General features: G+C 41.0%; 1 protein-coding gene across 5 annotated transcripts; it reads right to left on the reverse strand.

Moving 5' to 3' along the window:
* Positions 1 to 236: 236 nt before the first annotated feature.
* LOC138973524 (uncharacterized) lies at positions 237 to 15,771 on the reverse strand. 5 transcript variants are annotated; one of them, XM_070346239.1, is made up of 13 exons: positions 15,480 to 15,770; positions 13,387 to 13,746; positions 10,749 to 10,879; positions 10,380 to 10,566; positions 9,295 to 9,372; positions 6,012 to 6,143; positions 5,533 to 5,658; positions 4,922 to 5,056; positions 4,066 to 4,152; positions 3,595 to 3,681; positions 3,124 to 3,210; positions 2,750 to 2,851; positions 237 to 1,650 (listed from the first exon to the last, which is right to left on the reverse strand). In XM_070346239.1, the coding sequence occupies exons 1-13, from the start codon at positions 15,538 to 15,540 to the stop codon at positions 1,622 to 1,624; spliced, it is 1,602 nt and encodes a 533-aa protein (XP_070202340.1). In that variant the 5' UTR covers positions 15,541 to 15,770; the 3' UTR covers positions 237 to 1,621. The 5 variants fall into 5 exon arrangements, with proteins under 5 accessions (XP_070202340.1, XP_070202338.1, XP_070202341.1 ...); XM_070346237.1 differs by having other exon boundaries at positions 2,741 to 2,851; XM_070346240.1 differs by lacking the exon at positions 9,295 to 9,372 and having other exon boundaries at positions 2,741 to 2,851; positions 15,480 to 15,771.
* Positions 15,772 to 21,755: the final 5,984 nt, after the last annotated feature.

Genomic DNA, 21,755 nt, shown 5'->3' on the forward strand with positions numbered 1-21,755 from the left:
CCTTGGGTCAAGGTCACATGTATTTTGGTAGGAAAAATGTGCAAAGCAGTTCTTAGTGTATGATGTCATTGCTAGGTTTAGTTATTTGAGGTCAAGCATGTGAGTCGTATGGGCTTTGCCCTTCTTGTTATTACATGTAATGAAAGAAAATGAAAGAACTAAACATGCATTTATATATAAACATGCACACATACATACAATAAAACTACATGTACCACTAACAAACAATCATGTAATTCATTTGGCTTTTGGTTTTTTTTCTCCAAAATGTTTTGGGCGCATTCATATTCATAAGAAAGGACACCTTGCTACAAAGGACAGTGGCAAGGCTCCCCAAGAGCGTACTTTGCCCGCAGGTTTTACTGTAGCATAGAAACGTATTCCAATAAGATTGCGCTAAAATATAAAAAATGAAAATAAATAATAATCAAAAAATATCTCAAACACTTCAAACACACTTCAAACACACACAGGCCGTAAAAAGTAAATATTCGCCGTAATGGCTTGAGATTTACTGGCCGATGTGAATGCGTGATGTATTGTGTAAAAAATTCCATCTCACACGGCAGAAATTAATATGTAAATCGCCGTGAGCTCTTGTGAGAAGGGGCGATTAATAAATGTCCATTATTATTATTATTATTATTATTATAATGGTTTCTCACATGATGAATATAAACAATGAAAATAAATAATAATCAAAAAATATCTCAAACACTTCAAACACACAAATACTGGTTTTTCACACGCATTTACACGCAAATGCATAGTACCAAGTAGTCTCTAAATCATCTGTGATTACGCTTGCCCAAAACTAACAATTTAAAAAATAATAATAATAATAAATAATAATAATAAATGAGCATTTATATAGCGCAACATCATAACTTTACAATTATGCTCTTTGCGCTTGACACATTTAAAATTAAAACACAGTTATACAAGCATTTACATCTACATTCATAGTCAACAACGCTTAATTAAAAGCATACACCATCACACATACATTACAAAAGATTCTTCCACTAAGTAAGTAATAAAAACATGAATAAAATAGGTAGTAAAAAACAAGGAAATATGCGGTGGAATAGAAACAGTACGGAGCGAGAGTAAGAGTGATACTCGTTGGTGGTGAAGACGAAAGGTGTGGATTTGCTTGAAGGGATTAGGCACACACACAAAAAAATAGGTCTGTTTACGGTAACATAGGCCAAAAAAATAGGGTCGGTAGGTCGGGATTTTTTTTTTCCCAAATGCCAAAAAAAAGTCTAGGGTCGCGCGAAAAAAATAGGGTCGGTCGGGATACCGTAAACAGACTATTATTTTTTTTTTGCCTTATCATTTCCCGACAGGGACTAACTGTCATCAACACAGTTTGAACATTTACGTGGGTACGCACTGACTCCTGACGTAGTGTGCATCGATTGTTTCTTTTTGAGATGCGTGCAGAGACTGTGTTAACAACAGTCTCTGTTGGATGATAGCTAGGACAGCTCTAGGGCGATGCTTTGTATACAGCTGGTCGCATACAACCTAGCTGTATGGTGTTTGCAACAGGCACCTTTCCCTGTAGAGACTGCTTGTTTTAACTGCTCCGTGCGATGACTGCATATTGTTGCATTCAACTCTGCTGCGTCGGGTGGCTTGGCACTACAGTCAAGACAAAAAAATAACAATAGACAAACATAAGACTCCGGTATTCATCAAACAAACAACCACGAGGTTTAATTCACACACGTTTTCACACCAACAAAATCAATAGGACTTTAAAGCTAAGAGGAGACACTGAAGTCACACACCAACAAAAATGGACATTCAGTGATTCACACAGACAAAATAGAAAAATGTCACAAAACTTTTTTTTTAAATAGCGACATCATGACGAGCTACAGTCTTGCTATCCAAGAAAGCAATCAAGCGAGTAATCATTCAAGTTGCATTTGCCTGGATGAAGAGAAGAGAGACTTGAAGGCTCACTGTCCGGGAGCAAAGAAGAATTAGCAACGGTCAGCTGTCTGTAAACATTAGATTCTGCGTGACCTAGTTTTACAGCGAGAGAGAGAAATTAAGTATTTTCCGTTTATGAGGATGACATTAAATTAAATAAAAAATGAAGTTTCATAATTAAATACAAAATTTAGTATTTTCCATTTATGAGGCTGAAAGTCGCTTGTTCATTTCAATGCTTGTTATTCTCTAAGAAGCCAGGAGAATAGTTCCGAATTACTCTCACTTACTCTATTACACATGTATGCATTTAGAGCACTTACTTTTACCTTTGTTTATCAGATTAATAAGGGTAATAATACATGCAAAAACATTCTTTTTTGGCAGTGATCACTCGCTGTGATGAGGGAGTTCACTATCATATAAAATAACAGTGACTGACAAACTACGTACCAGTAACTAACCTTATACCAGAATGTCCTAAACACAAAAACAGTGCGTCTTTCTTAAAGTCACAGTCCTTACTATGTAAACGATTCGACTCGCCATGAGATGGCGAACAGAACGGTTTTAAAGGGACGGACTGTGCCTTTGATGGCTAGTTGACTTCACGAAGTCCTTTTACAGACAATTCAGTGCCAAAGCTTCGTTCAGCGAGGTGCATGAAGTAGACTTCGTGAAGTCGATTTCGCCCAAATAATGTCAGGCTTAAACAAATGAGAAAATGAAAACAAGGAAAATGGAGAGAAAAAAAGAATAGACACATAACCAAGCAACCACGAAACAAACTCACTATCCACACCTGCTTGGGAAACAGCGCTCAATGAAGACCCACTGCCGTATTCAGAAGGTAGGGATTTGTTGTCAATGCTCAGATGATTGCTGTCATCGTTTTCTCTTTGACCTTGTGTGAAAAAAACACGTACTGACACCCATTAAAAAAGAAGTTGGAAAAACAAAAGCTAGAGCAAAGAAAATGCATATGCACATATACAATAAGAAGTTGAAGAAAATAACTAGACCAAAGAAAATACATACACTCATAAAATAATATTTGTCATGAACATAATGTTATGTGTTCTTGCTTGTGGAAAGAGCAAAAGACAGATGTGTTGTTGCCGTGAGGGGCATTGAGTTGAAAGAGAGCGAGGTGGGGGAAGGGGAGTAACTACATACCAGAGGCTGGCAGTGCAGAAAGTGCACGGTTGCCTCCCCTACTACCCTCATTTCCAGCAGGTTGTTTTGGCAGGGTTTCTGAATCGTCTGCAAAAAGATGAAAATAATTTCTTCAAGACAAATGTTTTATAAATAAAGGGTGTTGAATGTAGGGATTTGTTGTCAATGCTCAGATGATTGCTTTCATCGTTTTCTCTTTGACCTTGTGTGAAAAAAACACGTACACACATTCAAACAGAAGTTGGAAAATAAAAAGCTAGAGCAAAGAAAATACATATGCACATATAAAATAAGAAGTTGAAGAAAATAACTAGATCAAAGAAAATACATGCACTTATAAAATAATATTTGTCATGAACATAATGTTATGTGTTCTTGCTTGTGGAAAGAGCAAAAGACAGATTGTGTGGTTGCCGTGAGGGGCATTGAGTTGAAAGAGAGCGAGGTGGGGGAAGGGGAGTAACTACATACCAGAGGCTGGCAGTGCAGAAAGGGCACGGTTGCCTCCCCTACTACCCTCATATCCAGCAGGTTGTTTTGGCACGGTTTCTGAATCGTCTGCAAAAAGATGAAAATAATTTCTTCAAGACAAATGTTTTATAAATAAAGGGTGTTGAAGGTAGGGATTTGTTGTCAATGCTCAGATGATTGCTTTCATCGTTTTCTCTTTGACCTTGTGTGAAAAAAACACGTACACACATTCAAACAGAAGTTGGAAAATAAAAAGCTAGAGCAAAGAAAATACATATGCACATATAAAATAAGAAGTTGAAGAAAATAACTAGATCAAAGAAAATACATACACTCATAAAATAATATTTGTCATGAACATAATGTTATGTGTTCTTGCTTGTGGAAAGAGCAAAAGACAGATTGTGTGGTTGCCGTGAGGGGCATTGAGTTGAAAGAGAGCGAGGTGGGGGAAGGGGAGTAACTACATACCAGAGGCTGGCAGTGCAGAAAGGGCACGGTTGCCTCCCCTACTACCCTCATATCCAGCAGGTTGTTTTGGCACGGTTTCTGAATCGTCTGCAAAAAGATGAAAATTATTTCTTCAAGACAAATGTCTTATCAATAAAGGGTGTTCTGTCAGTGAGAAAAGTGCACACTTGTTCAGTTAAACGCAAGATACAGATGAAGAAGCGGGCGCCTGGTGGGTTAAAAGTGGAGATGTTTCCGATCTCCCAGGTCAACTTATATGCAGACCTGCTAGTGCCTTATCCCGTTTCGTGTGCACACGCAAGCACAAGACCAACTGCGCACGGAAAAGGTCCTGTAATCCATGTCAGAATTCGGTTTGTTATAGAAACACGGAAATACCCAGCATGCCTTCCCAGAAAGCGGCGTATGTCTGCCTGAATAGTGGGATAAACACCCACTCGTGCAAAACATGAGTGAACGTGGGTGTTTCAGTTTCAGCCAGTGAACGAAGAAGAAGAAGAAGAAGAAAGAGAAGCACGAAAGGTTCAAAGCTGCTAAGAAAAAAAAGAAGAAAAAAAGAGAATGCTTCATGTCATACAGGCTAAATGTTTCGCCTCTTAAGGACAAGATATGGGTTATATGAGAATTCGAGTGTTACGCCCTCACGGCTTTTGATGAGATGCACAAATGTATGCGTGTTTAGGTGGTATCAGCTATCTGCACGTATGACAGAATGACCGAGGCCTTTTACGTGCCACAATGGTGACACGGGGGTGGGACATGGCTGCCGTCTCGGGGTCTGCACATGAAGTTGACCCGTGTCTGTCCCTGCCCGGAGTCGAAGCTACTGAACTTAGTTTTATAAACGAAACATCACCCTCGTGTACGTGTGCGTTGTCCCTTGGTCGAGAAGGCCGTGAATGCGGCGCGGGCAAGGGTGGCGGGCTGCTATTGCTGGTTGCTTGGGAGATGTGATTAATGTCGACGGGTGTGAGGTATCTATCTGTTGAATCTGTTTCAAGAACAGAAGATCAAACAAACACAGATATACAAGCAAGAACGCACACAGGCATGCGCGCACACACACTCACATACACACGCACGCACCCACACACACCTACTCGCAAAAACTGACACACACACTGACACACACTCACACGATAACACAAACATACTTACGCACGCCGGCACACTCACACACACACACAAATAATTGATACACTGTATGTACATCAGATACATAAAATTAGCAGAGACAGAGACAGACAGACAGACAGACAGAGACAAAGACAAATACAGACAGAGACAAAGAGAGAGTCAGACAGACAGGCAGAATCACCGAGGTCTTTATCGTGCCACTGTGGTGACACGGGGGCGGGACATGGCTATACCGTCTCTGGGTCCGCACATAAAGTTGACCCGTGTCCGTCCCGGCCCGGAGTCGAAGCTGCTCTAGATCTAAAGTTAGTTTTACGAAGGAAACCTCACCGTCGTCTGTCCGTGCGGTGTCCCTTGGTCGTGAAGACTGTGTATGGGGCACAGAGAAGGGTGGCGGGCTGCTATTGCTGTTTGCTTCGGAGTAGTGATTAATGTCGACGGATGTGTGGTGTCCATCTGTTGAATCCATTTCAAGAACAGGAAATCAACACACAAAAAACAGACAGACGCATACATACCCGCGCGGGCAAACACACACACACACACACGCCCGCACGCAAATACCCCACGCACGCACATAGGCACGCACGCACGCGCACGTACACACACACACACAAGGTTGTGCTCGGGCGCACACACACAAACACACACACACTCGCGTACGTGCGTGTATGTGTGCGAGTGTGTGAGAGAGAGAGAGAGAGAGAGAGAGAGAGAGAGAGAGACAGACAGACAGACAGACAGACAGACAGACAGACAGAGTATAAATTACACGTCTTTCCCATGTACACGATATCTGTGAAAGCTACCGTCTGTTTCTTCCTTGTCCTTATTACGCCATTTCCACACAGAAAAGGTAACAGCAGCACTGAGAAGGAAAGCGGCCAGAAGAGAACCCACTCCTATTCCGATTCCTTTCTTGAGTGCGGCGTTTACTGCATCTGTTATCAACAAAAGTAACATTGGCGTCATCACACAAGACGATTTTCGGCAATAACTCCGTCGCGTTTGTATGGGTTGTTAAAGTAATATCCTAGCTTTTCCTCGGACAAATAGATTCACCCGTGCTCCTGTCCACGTGTTTCCGACACACCCCTCGCTGGAGATTGGCCCCTCCAATATTTGTCCGAGTGAAAAAAAGGGTATCACAACCCATACCAACCCGAGAGAATTATTTTTGGAATTCGTCTATAAGCATCATATCATTGTCGTTGTCTTCATTACGTTTTCATCGTTGTCGTCGTGCTTTTCATTGCTATCATCGTCGCTTCTAAAGTCGTCATCATTATCATCACCATCTTTGTAACAATGAGTACGATTATCATTGCTGTCACAGACTCTATCGTTTTCCTCATTACCTTGATACACATTAAAGGCATACTAACGCACTCCCGTGTTTACAAAGTGTAGTTTGCCCACAATCGATGTCAAACGCACCATAAGACCATATAATGACGATACGTCACCATGCGCGGACCATAATACATGCATTACAGCTTGTTCTAGCCTCTGAAAAAGTGAGGATGTCAACAAAGCCGCGGTGTTCTCTCCCTTGCATCAACGTTACATGTGTTGCCAAATCTATAAATAGGACGATCCAGATCAAAATGAAAATTCAAATATCTCAACATTTAAGGGGTCCTAGACCACAATATTTTGCAGGGAACTTAATTTAGTCTGTCTCCAGCTGTTGGTAAAGCAATTAGCGTGTATAGTCATCGAGTACATATGGCTTTAACCTTTGCCGGATGCCGCTTTTGACTACACACTCCCGACGATGCGGGTTTGTCTGAACCCATACATTTGAAAGAGGGTTTTTACTGTTTATTCCTCTAACGACGATGCGGGTTTGTCTGAACCCATACATTTGAAAGAGGGTTTTTACCGTTTATTTCTCTAACGACGGGGTGGGTTCAGGGAAACCCACAGCGCTACTTCAGTGGGTGCATCGAGTTTCTCCCTTCACCGACTTCTTGCAGGGGAGGGAGAGGGGGAGGGAGAGGGGGAGGGAGAGGGGAAGGGAGAGGGGAAGGGAGAGACTGAGAGAGACTAAGAGAGAGAGAGAGACAAAGGAAGAGAGAGAGAGACTAAGAAAGAGAGAGAGAGAGACTAAGAAAGAGAGAGAGAGACTAAGAAAGAGAGAGAGAGACTAAGAAACAGAGAGAGAGACTAAGAAAGAGAGAGAGACTAAGAAAGAGAGAGAAAGAGAGAGAGACTAAGAAAGAGAGAGAGAGACTAAGAAAGAGAGAGAGAGAGACTAAGAAAGAGAGAGAGAGACTAAGAAAGAGAGAGAGAGACTAAGAGAGAGAGAGAGAAAGAGACTAAGAAAGAGAGAGATGGAGATTAAGAACGAGAGAGAGAGAGAGACTAAGAAAGAGAGAGAGAGACTAAGAGAGAGAGAGACAGAGAGAGAGAGAGAGAGAGACTAAGAAAGAGAGAGAGAGAGAGAGACTAAGAAAGAGAGAGAGAGAGAGACTAATAAAGAGAGAGAGACAAAGAAAGAGAGAGAGAGACTAAGAAAGAGAGAGAGAGAGAGACTAAGAAAGAGAGAGAGAGAGACTAAGAAAGAGAGAGAGAGAGAGACTAAGAAAAAGAGATAGAGACTAAGAAAGAGAGAGAGACTAAGAAAGAGAGAGAGAGACTAAGAAAGAGAGAGAGAGACTAAGAAAGAAAGAGAGAGAGACTAAGAAAGATAGAGATGGAGATTAAGAACGAGAGAGAGAGAGAGAGACTAAGAAAGAGAGAGAGAGAGACTAAGAAAGAGAGAGAGACTAAGAAAGAGAGAGAGACTAAGAGAGAGAGAGAGACTAAGAAAGAGAGAGAGAGGGAGACTAAGAAAGAGAGAGAGAGAGACAAAGAAAGAGAGAGAGAGAGACTAAGAAAGAGAGAGAGAGAGAGAGACTAAGAAAGAGAGAGAGACTAAGAAAGAGAGAGAGAGAGACTAAGAAAGAGAGAGAGATACTAAGAAAGAGAGAGAGAGAGACTAAGAAAGAGAGAGAGAGAGACTAAGAAAAAGAGAGACTAAGAAAGAGAGAGAGAGAGACTAAGAAAGAGAGAGAGAGACTAAGAGAGAGAGAGACAGAGAGAGAGAGAGACAGAGAGAGAGACAGAGAGAGAGAGAGAGAGAGACAGAGACAGACAGTCAGATAGACAGACAGTCAGATAGACGGATAGACAGGTAGACGGATAGACAGATAGACAGACAGACAGAGCAACTGACAACAGACATACAGACAGAGAGATACGGACAGAGAGACAGACAGTCTCTTGGAGACAAACAGGCAGACAGACACTGTTCCGCCGCTTTGGTAATTATGGGTGTAGCAGAACCCGCGCCGTCGGCAGAGGGATAGTTACAATCACTACTACTCTTTAAAAGTATGGGTTTGTGTGAACCCGCGCCATCGGTAGTGTTTATGTAAATTATCATAGTCAATTAATTTTAATGTTTTGTCATGTACACACTAAAAATTTGCAGACAGAGAGCAAATTAGGTGTGTGAGAGATACTTAAAATTTCAAAACGATACCTTTAATGGTTCCAGAGTTACAATGATTTTAGTGTGTCTCTGGGTACAGGTGAACCCAGGAAGCACGGCAAAGGTTAATCAGCTCCATCCATGCATCTCTAGATTTCTTGTCTTCAACTTTCAGCCGAAAGCGAGAAACAAACTTGACGATGATGATGATGATGCAGCATGATAATCATCGTCATCACCACCATCGTCGTCGTCATCATCATCGTCATCATAATCACTCGTCGTCGTCATCATAATTACCACCACCATCATCATCATCGTCGTCGTCATCATCATCATAATCACCATCGTCATCATCAACATCATCAACAACAACTTCCGTGTCTTGTCTAAATGTGACCTTTGTTTTTTTTAATTACTTCTCGCTGAAATTTAATGATCTTTTAGGACATAAGAGCTTTTTAGGCGCCTGAGGCATTCTTAAAAGCTCATTAAAAAATTCCAACTGGTTTAAGAGATATTTGCAATCAAACACACTTCTGGGTCCACACGGACCCACGACGAAAAACAACACACACAACAACAACAACAACACCAACACCAATAACAAGAACCTTCATCCACAACAGCGACACTTGAGGTTGGAGGTAACTGCGTCTGTGGAGATGATGGCGCGTCAGCTTTGGGTTTCACTGGAACATTGAAATGTGTGTCTTACAGAGTGTTGTTGTTGCAGATTGTTTTGTATGTGTTGTTGTTGTTGTTGTATTTGTTGTTGTTGCTCCTGTTGTTGTTGTTGTTTTGCTTTGAAACTGACATTTGCTGTTCTAAATACCGAGTACAAAGTCCGTGACTGAAAAATAAAATGTGCAGTCGTGTGTATTGTTGGTGAAATGTCACCCGGGTATATACTATTTGTGTCAGGAATTGCACTACAAATGCAACGAACCAAGCGAACTATGACAACCGACAAGCAGATGCAGCAACAAAAACACATTACCATTGAATTTAACAACAAGAACATAATTATAGAACATATACATGTAGATACATGTATATATATGTACGAGTATGTACATTTTTTTTGCATTCTCTTTGTGCTTGGTGCTGCAGGTGAAGTGCAAGCACTATATAGACTTAAATGTGATAAATAGAGAATACTATATGGCTTGCTGTGTCGTACCAGATTTACACGAGTTTTTTTTTTTAAATATTGAACTGCGAGCGAGAGCGAGCTGTTCACTATTTGAAAAAGCAACGAGTGTAAATCTGGCACGAAACAGCAAGCGATGTAGTATTTTGTTTATCCTACATACTGTACTTACGTGTATTATACTGAAAATGTCCTGCAGTCGAGGCAGCTAACTTGAAGACGCTTGTTTTGGAACCTCGATCTCTTCTAAAGCCTCGTGCAATCTATTACGTCAAAGTAAAGAAACGTCACTCTGAAAGTGTAGCGTGACGTGTTAGTTCTAAAAATTCATCGAGGGTAATTAGCGAGCGCATTTTTTTTCTTCTCTATAATTACGTTTGTCTCGGTGACTTTGGCATCATAGGCTGTGGAAAAACAGGTCCCTGCCAGACTTGCTTGACATGACCTCATTTACATGATATACACACGTGTGATTTGAACGATTAATATCTCACGAGTGTCTCTCTCACGTATGTAGGATAAAATCAATATCATAATGTTCTTTACCAGTGAATTCAACAGAAGGGGAGATGTTCCCAGGTAAAATCGACACCCTGTATCCGTAGCGCTCACTAACGGCGGGAAGGCCTTTGCTGAAGGAACAGTTACCACAATAATACACAAAGCCCCCTTCGGAACAGTCGCTTCGAGTAAACTGTGTTTGGGAACTTGGTAATGCCACTTCCTCTTGATTCTGGAAACGGACGAGAGAAAAATATACAGTTGTCATCTGTTCGCAAGAACGCACAAGGCACGCACGCACGCACGCAAGCACACACATGCTGCTAGCGCTCGTACTCACGCAGTCACGAACATACACACACATACACACACACACACACACACACACACAGTACATTGCGACGACAAACTCACTCCATTTTTTTCAAACCATTGGCAAGAATATTTTCCATGGGACGAGAACATTCTGGAAATGTGGCACGTTCCTTCTACCATACTTCGATCTTCGTCAATGGTCACTTGACACTGGACATCTGTCGGTGTGTCTGCAAGCAAAATTCGCGTAATAATCTCATTACGAGACGCGCGCGCGCGCGCGTGTGTGTGTGTGTGTGTATGTATATATGTGTGTGTGTGTGTGTGTGTGTGTATCTGTGTGTGTGTATGTATTAATGAGTGTGTGTGTGGTGTGTGTGTGTGTATATGTGTGTATGTGTGTGTGTGTGATGTGTGTGTATGTAGGCCTTTCTCTCTCTCTCTCTCTCTCTCTCTCTCTCTTCTTGTCTCTCTCTCTTCTGTACTGTACTGTCCGTCTGTCTGTTTGTCCCACAAACGCATATATATGTCCCTTCAGGCTAAAAAGAACCTTGCTTCAAAATACTGGGAGCTTTATCTCTGCTCTTTACTCCATGTCTTTTCCTTTGACATTGCACATCGTTGCCCTTCATTCCCTATCTTTAACAAGATTTCTCAAATAAAATTGCCTTGGCGTTTTTGGACGTCCTATCATAATTCGTGCAGCGATCTGAATAACGAAATAAATAAAGGAAAAATGGTTGGTTGGTTGGGTTTTAGTTTTCATTTCATGTCCCATCAACGCAGCGGGGCGTCCCGTAATAACACCTTTAGAGTATCTGCACTGTGGGGAATGGAAAGAAAAGAAAAAATGCAAGGATTGAGTTACACTATACGTGTTCATGAATCCATGCAAGTACGAGCAGCCAACCCAATCTTTTCAAATCCATCCTCCCCGCTTGATTCTTTTCAGTTGTTAATCTTCCTGCTATTCGAGTCATTTGGGGACAGGGGCAAATCAAGTGCAGGATAAATGGGAACAGAGAGAGAGAGAGAGAGAGAGAGAGAGAGAGAGAGAGAGAGAGAGAGAGAGAGAGAGAGAGAGAGAGAGAGAAAGAGAGACAGAGACAGAGAGAGAAAGAGAGAGAGAGAGAGACAGACAGACAGACAGAGAGAGAGAGAGAGAGAGAGAGAAAGAGAGAGAGAGAGAGAGAGAGAGAGAGAGAGAGAGGGAGAGACAAAGACAGAGAGACAGATAATGAAAGAGAGATACAGTGACGGAGAGAGAAAGAGGCATACATTCAGCTCAGTCTATCCCAGTACACTGACGATTCCAAATTGCTCACATCTTTTCATAATTGTTGCTTCAAATCTTGGTTGATCTCCTTTAACAAGTTACAAAATTAAAAACCTTGCCGGGGGGGTAGGGGGAGGGGGGGGGGGAGTCCCGGAATAAAAACCCGTGACAGTATCTGCACCGTAGTGTCAGGGTCACGAATATCCTTTACATCGACACTCAACTGATAGGCTGGAAAACACGTCAGTGGGATGATGAAGTAAACACGCAGACAGTAACAGAGTCAGCAACGTAACCCCTACCACACAAGCTAAGGGCAGATTATACCTGCGCAGTTTCAGCGGCACAGACGACGCACTGCATATTATTATTGATGCTGCGATAAGGATTATGACGAGTACTTGACCTGTTTTACTTTCAGGCAACGTGTAGCGGGCTGGGATAAGCTGCAGTGCGTCGTCTGTCCTGCCGAAGTTACGAAGGTGAGCGCCAGGCCTTATGTAAGTTCCCGCATACCCACGGTGTGGGAGACGTTCCATGCGTACACACCGTGATAGCGCGTTCCAAGTCATGGAGTTGATACGTGTATGTTACAGCTGAGAGCATGTAGTGCTTCCTTGTAAACATTATTTACCATGTGCGGTTTTAATTCTTTGAACAAACACGCGACTAAGCGTCAATTTAGTTAGTTAGTTGTTGTTGCTTTTTGGGTCCAGCGGACCATATAGGCCAAATCAGGACCCCACAAGTTTAACATTACACATATTTAAATTAAACCAATTTTACTACACAAACTAAACGTCAATGCATGCAACGAACATGATATGGAAGGCTCCCGGGTCTTGCCTATTTCGCCAGTTGTCTTTTCTTTTTGTCCATGTTTTTACATTTAGTCAAGAGGGGGGAATCGAGACGAGGGTCGTGGTGTATGTGTGCGTGTCTGTGTGGGTGTGTGTGTAGAGCGATTCAGAGAAAACTACTACTGGACCGATCTTCATGAAACTTGACATGAGAGATCCTGAGTATGGTACCTCCAGACGTGTTTTTCATTTTTTTGATAAATGTCTTTGATGACGTCATATCCGGCTTTTCGTGAAAGTTGAGGCGGCACTGTCACGCTCTCATTTTTCAACCAAATTGGTTGAAATTTTGGTCAAGTAATCTTTGACGAAGCCCGGACTTCTACAGCCAGCATGCTTTCTGTGCAGAGTTTAAATTTGAGAAACGTATTCCCCAAATAGCCTCTAGTAAAACAATTAATTTAAAACCCAACTACACATGTCGAACTGGACAGAGAGAGAGAGAGAGAGAGAGAGAGAGAGAGAGAGAGAGAGAGAGAGAGAGAGAGAGAGAGAGAGAGAGAGAGAGAGAGAGACAAACAGACAGGCAGTGAGAGAGAGAGATCGAACAGAGAAACAGCCCCCCACCCGCACCCTGACACACACACATCCCAATACTCACAAACAACATCAATGGAGCACTCAGCGACACGGCCGCCATTTTCACAGCGCCATGTTCCATCCGGGAACCGGCCGACACTCATGTCGGGAAGGATCACGTGACTTCTTCTCGTGTGCTCGTTAATGTCGGTTTTAATCATCACATTGAAGGTCGAATCACAGAACCACACAGGAGAGGAGGAGGAAGGGGAGTGCGTAGAGCAGTTGGAGATGATCTGTCGTGGGTTTGATGTGTTCCGATCTTGGAATGTCCATATAGTGAAACTGGTCATGTCGAGGTCACCAGAGACAAGAAGGAGGTCCTTGACATGATCTTCCACCGACATGGAACCGTCGCTGTTACACCCTATTATGGCTAGCCCTGCGATTGAGAAGAAATTCAAAACAGGTAAGACTGCTAACGCTCCAGAATCAAGATTGGTTATTGTTTTTAAATTTAGTCAAGTTTTGACTAAATGTTTTAACATAGAGGGGAAATCGAGACGAGGGTCGTGGTGTATGTGTGTCTGTGTGTGTAGAGCGATTCAGACTAAACTACTGGCCCGATCTTTATGAAATTTGACATGAGAGTTCCTGGGAATGATATCCCCGGAGATTATTTTTCATGTTTCGATAAATACCTTTGATGACGTCATATCCGGTTTTTTTTTGTAAAAGTTGAGGCGGCACTGTCACACCCTCATTTTTCAATCAAATTGATTAAAATTTTGGCACAGCAATCTTCGCCAAAGGCCGGACTTTGGTATTGCATTTTAGCTTGGTGGATTAAAAACTAATGTATGAGTTTGGTCATTAAATATCAGAAACTTGTAATTAAAATACTTTTTTTTATTAAACGATCCAAAAACAATTCTGATTCCAAAAACATATACATATGTTATATTTGGATTAAAAACAAGCTCTGAAAATTAAAAATATGAAAATTATTATTAAAATTATTTTTTCGAAATCAATTTAAAAACAATATTATCTTATTCCTTGTCGGTCCCTGATTCCAAAAACATATAGATATGATATGTTTGGATTAAATACAAACTCAGTAAGCTAAAAAGAATAGAGATACAGAAAAGCGTGTTATTCTGCTCAGCGCGACCACTACCGCACTATTCTGGTTTGTCGATTTCACTGCCTTAGCTACGAGCGGTGGACTGACGAAACTACGAGTGTGCGGTCTTGGTGAAAAAAGCAGTGCGTTCAGTTTCATTCTCTGAGTTCGACAGCTTGACTAAATGTTGTTATTTCGCCTTACGCGACTTGTTGTTTGGGTCAGGTCACACTAAAAATGTACATTGTTTAAAAAAAGCTCATTTCTTTTAGAGCTGGGTACTACAAATCTTACAAAATTACACACAACAGCAACTGAAACTTAATCTTGCGTTTAAACCGTCAAAAAATGTCTTACAGCATAGGCATGTGCCTGAACTTGAAATTTAAATCTCTTCCTTTTCGTCTAGCCTGCTTTTTTCCCCCCAATTAAGTCTTCAAAAAATTAACCTCAATTTAAAATAGTGCTTCTGATACGTTGCACAACATCAACAATCATTCAAGTTGCTCAAAAAGTGCGTGCATTTTGTTTAGTGCGTTACCACATTGTATTTTTTTCAATTTTTTTTTTTTTACAATTGTTCCGTTTGAGATGGTCTGCAGGTTTCGACGCGGGGCATCCAGCTTTTACGAAATCGATGTTTTAGGGTGACTGTGGTTTCTGATCGGCTGTATAAACACTATCTTGTGTAAAATCAAGCTGCGGGTTGCGTACGGGTTTGAAATGAATGCTCTTTTTGAAAGTATAGATGGTTTTCAGAGCAACAGCCTCGTCGCAAAGATCTACACCACAACACACCTGTCTAGTTTATTTATTCATTGCAAATAACTTATGTTTATGCCAAGACCTTTCTCAAAAGTGAATGTCTTGCAAAGATACTTCACACACTCCACCAGCACACACACACACACACACCCACCACCCGCACACACATACACACACACAAACACACACACGCGCGGTTTCAGAATTTTAATATCACAATTTATCACAAGTTGTGTGGTACGAACTGAACGTACTTACGTATATGCATTATGAGGGGAACTTACCTTCACAGAAGGCTAGAGTTGCCGTAGACAGTATGAACGATACGATCGACGCATTCTTCATCGTGCTGTCGTAATGGAGTTGTTGTTTTTATTCGAGCTCACTGGATCCCATACCTTTATAGTAGCAATCGAGCTGCGTTTTTTTCTCGTCTGAACAAAAATCGCACCAGCATATGGTTGACTGGTTCTTGGTTTGTACCGCCCCTTCTACCTATATGGCTACGCGGAAGCGATTTAGTTTGTTTCTTTTCTCAGTGTATACGTACTACGATGTCCCCTTTGCTCAAAACCATTAACGTTTGCCAGTAGCCCCCCGCGGGTTAGGGGGAGTCCCATATTGGTTGGAACGAGAAAGAATTTACCCGATGCTCCCCAGCATGTCGTAAGAGGGGACTAACGGATTCTGTTTCTCCTTTTACCCTTGTTAAGTGTTTCTTGTATAGAATATAGTCAATATCCAATTTGTATCTTCCTTCTCCAGTCTATACTTTACACACACAAAGACAAACTACAAGGAAATGAATATATATATATTACATAAAAAGTCCAAAACCAAGCCAGAATGTCGCATCTTTTTTAAAAATCCAAATTTTCGGCCCGCAGGCCTTCTTCAAAGGTACACAGACAGACGCTTGGTCTTATTATTGTGATGTATAAATAAGCTTTTTAAGCTTTAAAAAGTTTTCCAACCTTCGTTGTGTGGAGTGGTGCGGAGGAAAAAGAGTTTCTTGAATTCTGTATATATATCCCATGTTTGGGAGACATTTGTATGTGGGAATCCGTCGATAAGGAGACAAAAGGTTTAGGGAGACAATTTTCTGTCTCCTTTGCGTTTTCACGGTGTGTACGCTCCCGTTAAAGAGTTTTTACCATGAGCGGGCATTGCAATCGACTCGGAAGCCCACAAAAGAAGCATTGAACTCGTTTGCTTTGAATACGCTGCAGTAAACAGCAAAATAAATGTTGGAACTGAATATCTCGCAGTCGCCGCCAAGATACCTTAGAGAGACCGTCAGTTTTTCTTGAGTTATTGAATGAATATGGAATATTGTTTCAAAAAATTTGTACAGGGAAGTTTTTTTAAATAAACTCTCACATGTTCATACGAATCAATGTCGATTATTTCTTTTCATCAAAGAGAAACCCCCATTTCGGTATATTTTTCACGCAAAGTGAAAGTGTGAGCCACCGCGAAACCCATGCAGTGACGTCACAGAGCACGCCGTCTGCGGGACTGAAATCGTGGACTGACGTTTCCACACCGACCTCCTGCATTTGGGTGAGTTTTTCGATATTTTAACGTTTTTTAATCAGATTATGTTGGAGTATTTATCACACCTGCAGCAAAAGTTTGTGATCTGACGAAGGTCAATGATTTTGAAGCGTTTTCATCGGAAATCTGGCATGATATGTGATAATCTTTTCTCCCGCCACGTACTTGAACTTGGGCTCACATGCAGTTCAGCGCCCTGAACTTGGCACATTTTTATCACTGACGTTTTCATCCAGATAATTTTTCTGGATGTTCATGTTTACTGTGAACTTTGGTTGCAACATTCACGTCTAAATCAAAAGGAAATATGCCTCATTTGCGAAGTAATTCTCATGTACAGTGGCCAGTGGTGACAAAGGGCAGACATCAATCTCGCTATCTTATTTTTGTTTACTTTAGTTTGTGAGAAAGGGATTTATCTATTTGTTTATGCATTGATACACAACTTTTAGCGGCAGAACCAATGTACATTGCATGATCACATCATGAATCAACAATGAGTGTGGCAATGAAAATTCAGGATGAAATCGATGTGCCAAGTGCAGGGCGCTAAACTGCATTTGAGTCTGAACTTGAACTTGAACTTGTTCGATGGTTGAGGCCTTCCTGGCCTGTTCATCGGTCCATCACTAGTGCAGTCAGGGCTTTACAGTCAAAAACGGATTGCAAATGCTGATAATTATAGGGTGGCATGCGTGGTATCTAGCCTAGGTGCTAATCTTCTTTATAGCAGTCCGGGTCGAATTTGCTGGCTAGGTAATTCCAGTGTTTGTCCAGTCTGTTCTTGCAAGGCATTCACGGAGGGGGCGTTGACTATTTCCTCGTGTGCTTATCACTGATAGATCGTGATTAGATCTCAATCTGAACAAGTCGTTCAGTGAATGAAATGTGCGCCCCAAATCGATTCTTTCTTTCCACATTATGATAAGAACTGCTCCCCTCAGGGTCGGCCTGGGGAACCTGCGGGGGTGTCTGTCCTTTAGTTCCCGGGGTCACCTCATGTACCCCGATGGGGTGTTGTTGGTGTATCCTTTCTTTATTTTCTGTATCATTTTGGGGTTTCTGTCTTCTTGGTCCAGTCACCTGTATTTCACTTTTGCAACTCTCCTTACTCCCTACGCTGTGACAGACGACTACCATTGGACGCATGTTACTCTTTGTTGTATGAGCCATGTATAGACTTATGTTGTATTTATATAGTGTAGGTTTAGGGAATTGGGAGATGAGGTTAGTTGCCAATGTTGTAGAATTATTCTACAACAGGGTGGTAGTATTTGGCAATTTATGCCTGTTTCTATTGTTATTTTAACATTTTCATTCTTTTTATACTGTTTTTTAAACCTGGTTTTGAAAAATTAAGGAAATTACTTCAACGTTACCAGCATCTCCCAATTTTATGTCCTGTAAACGTGGTTCATCGATGAGGCTTGTGACTTGCCTCCAATGTTATTTTTGTTTTTTTAATGGGCAGCGTGGGGACGCCCTGAGACAGTCTTCGCGATTTACTGGGCGTTAAGCAAATGTGAAATGAAAAGAAATGATAAGAACTGCAACCAGATTTTTGCCAAAGTTCAATTCACAAGATGGTTTGTTTGAAATCAGAAAAAGCCGTTTTTCAGCCGATGAAAAAAAACCAACCCCGACTTCCACCGTGCACAGACACGCACAAACCTTTCAACTTCTACATTTATATTTAAAAAAAAAACACACTCCACGAACACCGATACGAGCCGATATGTCCAGCGCTTTTCGATATGAACTTCTATCACCAGCTAATCATGGCGGCAATGGTATGTAATTTGTTCGTTTTCCGCTTCTTTATGAAACTGTCGTTGTCAATGTTGATTGCTTGTGATTTGTTGCAAAATATCTCAGTGTGTGGACACAAAAGCGAGATAAGAGTGAAGGGACGTGTTCAAAATCAAAGTCAGACATTGAATCGCCGGTCGCCTGGTTGATCAGGTTCAGGTTCAGGTGTAGGGGCGATGTCTAGCATCATAGTATGGCCAGAACGCCGAGAATTATACGGCCATCTCATCTCATCTCTCTCTCTCTCTACGCGGTATACCGCAATAACCAAGATGTACCATAATCGGCGACTTATGGCTAAAATCTCTTTGGATTTTAGTTCTTTGGGAAACTGGCGTTTCTGCCAGGAGATTAGGGGTTATTCAGTGTTTATTCTTGGTAAGTATGGAAAGAAACAAATATTACTCAAAGGATTTATTCTCTCTCTCTCTCTCTCTCTCTCTCTCTCTCTCTCTCTCTCTCTCTCCCTCTCTCTCTTTCTTTCTCTCAGTCACGAACATGTTAACCCAAGTCCATCATTATCAAAATGGTACAGTTTCCCGTAAAGCCATACATACATACATACAGGTACACACACACCAGTATGAAAATGAAGTCTTGCTGTGTTCTGCCGATCTAACGACATGAATAGGCCATTCTTGGAAAAAGGGGGCGAGTAAGCGACATGGGGGAGTAATTGTTCTGTGAGAGAGGAACATAATAATGTATGTGGTAGTGTGTTATGATTCTTGGCTGCGCGATCTGCAGGAAAACGCAACAACTAAAAGTAAATACTCACAAAATACAATTTTGGTTACGCGCCTGTGCCCGCAAGGAAACCACAATGCAGGCATTTTCAAACAGACCTTAATAAATGATAAACCACAACTTGAATGAGTGAATCTAAATATTTCCACTCAGTGTGCTGCCACTGTCAATCTGTGTTACGGGGAGAAGAAACTGAAAGAACAAAATAAAATTGGTTACTTGTACACTTGAACTGAGAGGCATACAAAATCATTCAGGAATTGTCAGACTTTTCACAATCCCAATATTTGAATCTCAAAATTATTTTGATCCAGAAAACAAATTTTTTACACCCAAAAGGGGGAGGGGGTATGGTATGCCAATATACGAGTTCAAAGTTTGCTTATCTAAAATGGTGTTACTTTCGCTGTGTGTTCCGACTTGTTCTCACTCATAAACTTTAGATGTGATTTCGTTGGATTTGATTTTTGAGTCACTTGAGAAAAAGTGACTCTATGTAATCGGTCAGTGTTAGTCTGTCCGGCCGGCCGTCCGGCCGTCCGTAGACACCACCTTAACGTTGGACTTTTCTCGGAAACTATCAAAGCGATCGGGCTCATATTTTGTTTAGTCGTGACCTCCAATGACCTCTACACTTTAACGATGGTTTCGTTGACCTTTGACCTTTTTCAAGGTCACAGGTCAGCGTCAAAGGAAAAATTAGACATTTTATATCTTTGACAAAGTTCATCGGATGTGATTGAAACTTTGTAGGATTATTCTTTACATCAAAGTATTTACATCTGTAGCCTTTTACGAACGTTATCAGAAAAACAAGGGAGATAACTAGCCTTTTCTGTTCGGCAACACCTTGCAAAAAAAAAACTGTATCACAAGACCAAAAAAATATACACTGCGCACGGCATTATCGCATACAACATGATAGGAACCTTGATTTATGTTTTTGGTTTATTGCTTTTAATGCATTTTGGAGCCTCTGCTTGTAATTTAATTAAACAAATGAAAAAAGCAGAGATCCCTTTATATTTCCCTTATAGCTACACTGGACAGCCACTTTAACAAAACATTACTGAACATAATGAAAGGATCTAATCACTTCTCCTTTTTCATGTGTCAGTGTTTCAGCTCAGAATCTTGTTTTGAAAAAAAAAGAAAAAGTTCCTGCTTTTATGTGTGTGTTTGTGCACTTTTTATATAGACAATAAACTTAATAAGAAATACATTCAGAACATAGTAGATAAGACAGTAGTTATCTGTAAAATTTTCTTCAATTATTATTTACCAATGTGCTTTATGTTGTTAAATATTCTCATAAGAATAATGGAAAGAAAAAGTTATCCCCCTTGAAATTTTATGGTTTGTAGAAAAAAGTTACCCCCCTTGAAATTTATGGGGTTGTAGTAAAAAACATAAATAGAAGTTCAGTTTTTAAAATCATAACTTACAGAAAGTTACAAGAACCTGGCTACAAGTATATACAATGTCAAGATCCTAAATAAAAAACTCTTTGTTGGTATTAATTTGTTTTAAAAGCTGATTCTTTATATGAAAAAGCTGACAAGCGAAAAGTAACGTTGCATAAGCCTGAGCAAAGTAGGACGGAGCTCAAGCACGCCCATGCTGGGAAAATGTAAGGTAGGGAAAAAAACACACTTGGGAAAAGTGTTATGTGTGCTGTCCACTGTAATGTGTACTGTGTATGAACTAGGGTTGTGAGAGGTCACTGACATGGTGTTGATGCAAGTAACGGAAGGTACACGCCATCGAGACCTAACTTCTGACCCGATTCTGAACGTAACAGTGACGATCGCTTGTCATTGCAAGCTTTTCCGTGTTGAGGGCGATTTCCCGTATCAGTTCCGAAAATCTGGAAAAAAAACGTAACGGATACGGGAAAATCCGTATCAGTTGACAACTCTGATAATGTTACCGACACTGAGCTTTCAGTACCAGAAAAGAAACCGGCTGTCTAAAGTTAAAATAAAAAAAACAACTAAAAACAGGTGGGCTATCAGGGACTCAAAACAAGTAGGTTTTGGTCTTGGCTTGACTCAGTCTTGGCTACACATGCATTACCTTTTTTATTTCCTCTTGGCTAGCAGAGACAATCAATCAAGGGAGTTAATCAGTAATTCAAGACTGAGTGCCGTCTGCTTCATTTAAAATTGAAGAAAAACAATTAAAAATCACTTGTTTGCAAGGAAATAAGTATGAATTATTTAGTCAAATGTACACTGAACCTTTTGCAGTGTAATGTATAATTAATCACAGTATGTTGAGAAGTTGCTAGTCAATTTATGTTCAGGTCTTGGTCTTGACACAATGCCGTCTGCAGTAGTGCATGTTTGGTCTTCTTCAGTTCTTGTTGACATATCCTTTTGAAAGATTTCAGTTTTACTATAATTTTAGAGCACTGTGTTGTACTTAAATGTTCACAATATTTTCTT

This window comes from Littorina saxatilis, linkage group LG8, assembly GCF_037325665.1.
Source record: "Littorina saxatilis isolate snail1 linkage group LG8, US_GU_Lsax_2.0, whole genome shotgun sequence".
Taxonomy (NCBI): domain Eukaryota; kingdom Metazoa; phylum Mollusca; class Gastropoda; order Littorinimorpha; family Littorinidae; genus Littorina; species Littorina saxatilis.

What these genes read in the sequence shown, in the direction of transcription:
- LOC138973524 (XM_070346237.1), bottom strand. Translation starts at nt 15,540, where the DNA reads ATGAAGAATGCGTCGATCGTATCGTTCATACTGTCTACGGCAACTCTA. An exon ending in GTGCTCCATTGATGTTGTTT is followed by an intron (nt 10,880 to 13,386) that starts GTGAGTATTGGG and finishes TTTTGCTTGCAG; the next exon opens with ACACACCGACAGATGTCCAG. An exon ending in CCCTTCTGTTGAATTCACTG is followed by an intron (nt 9,373 to 10,379) that starts GTAAAGAACATT and finishes TCAATGTTCCAG; the next exon opens with TGAAACCCAAAGCTGACGCG.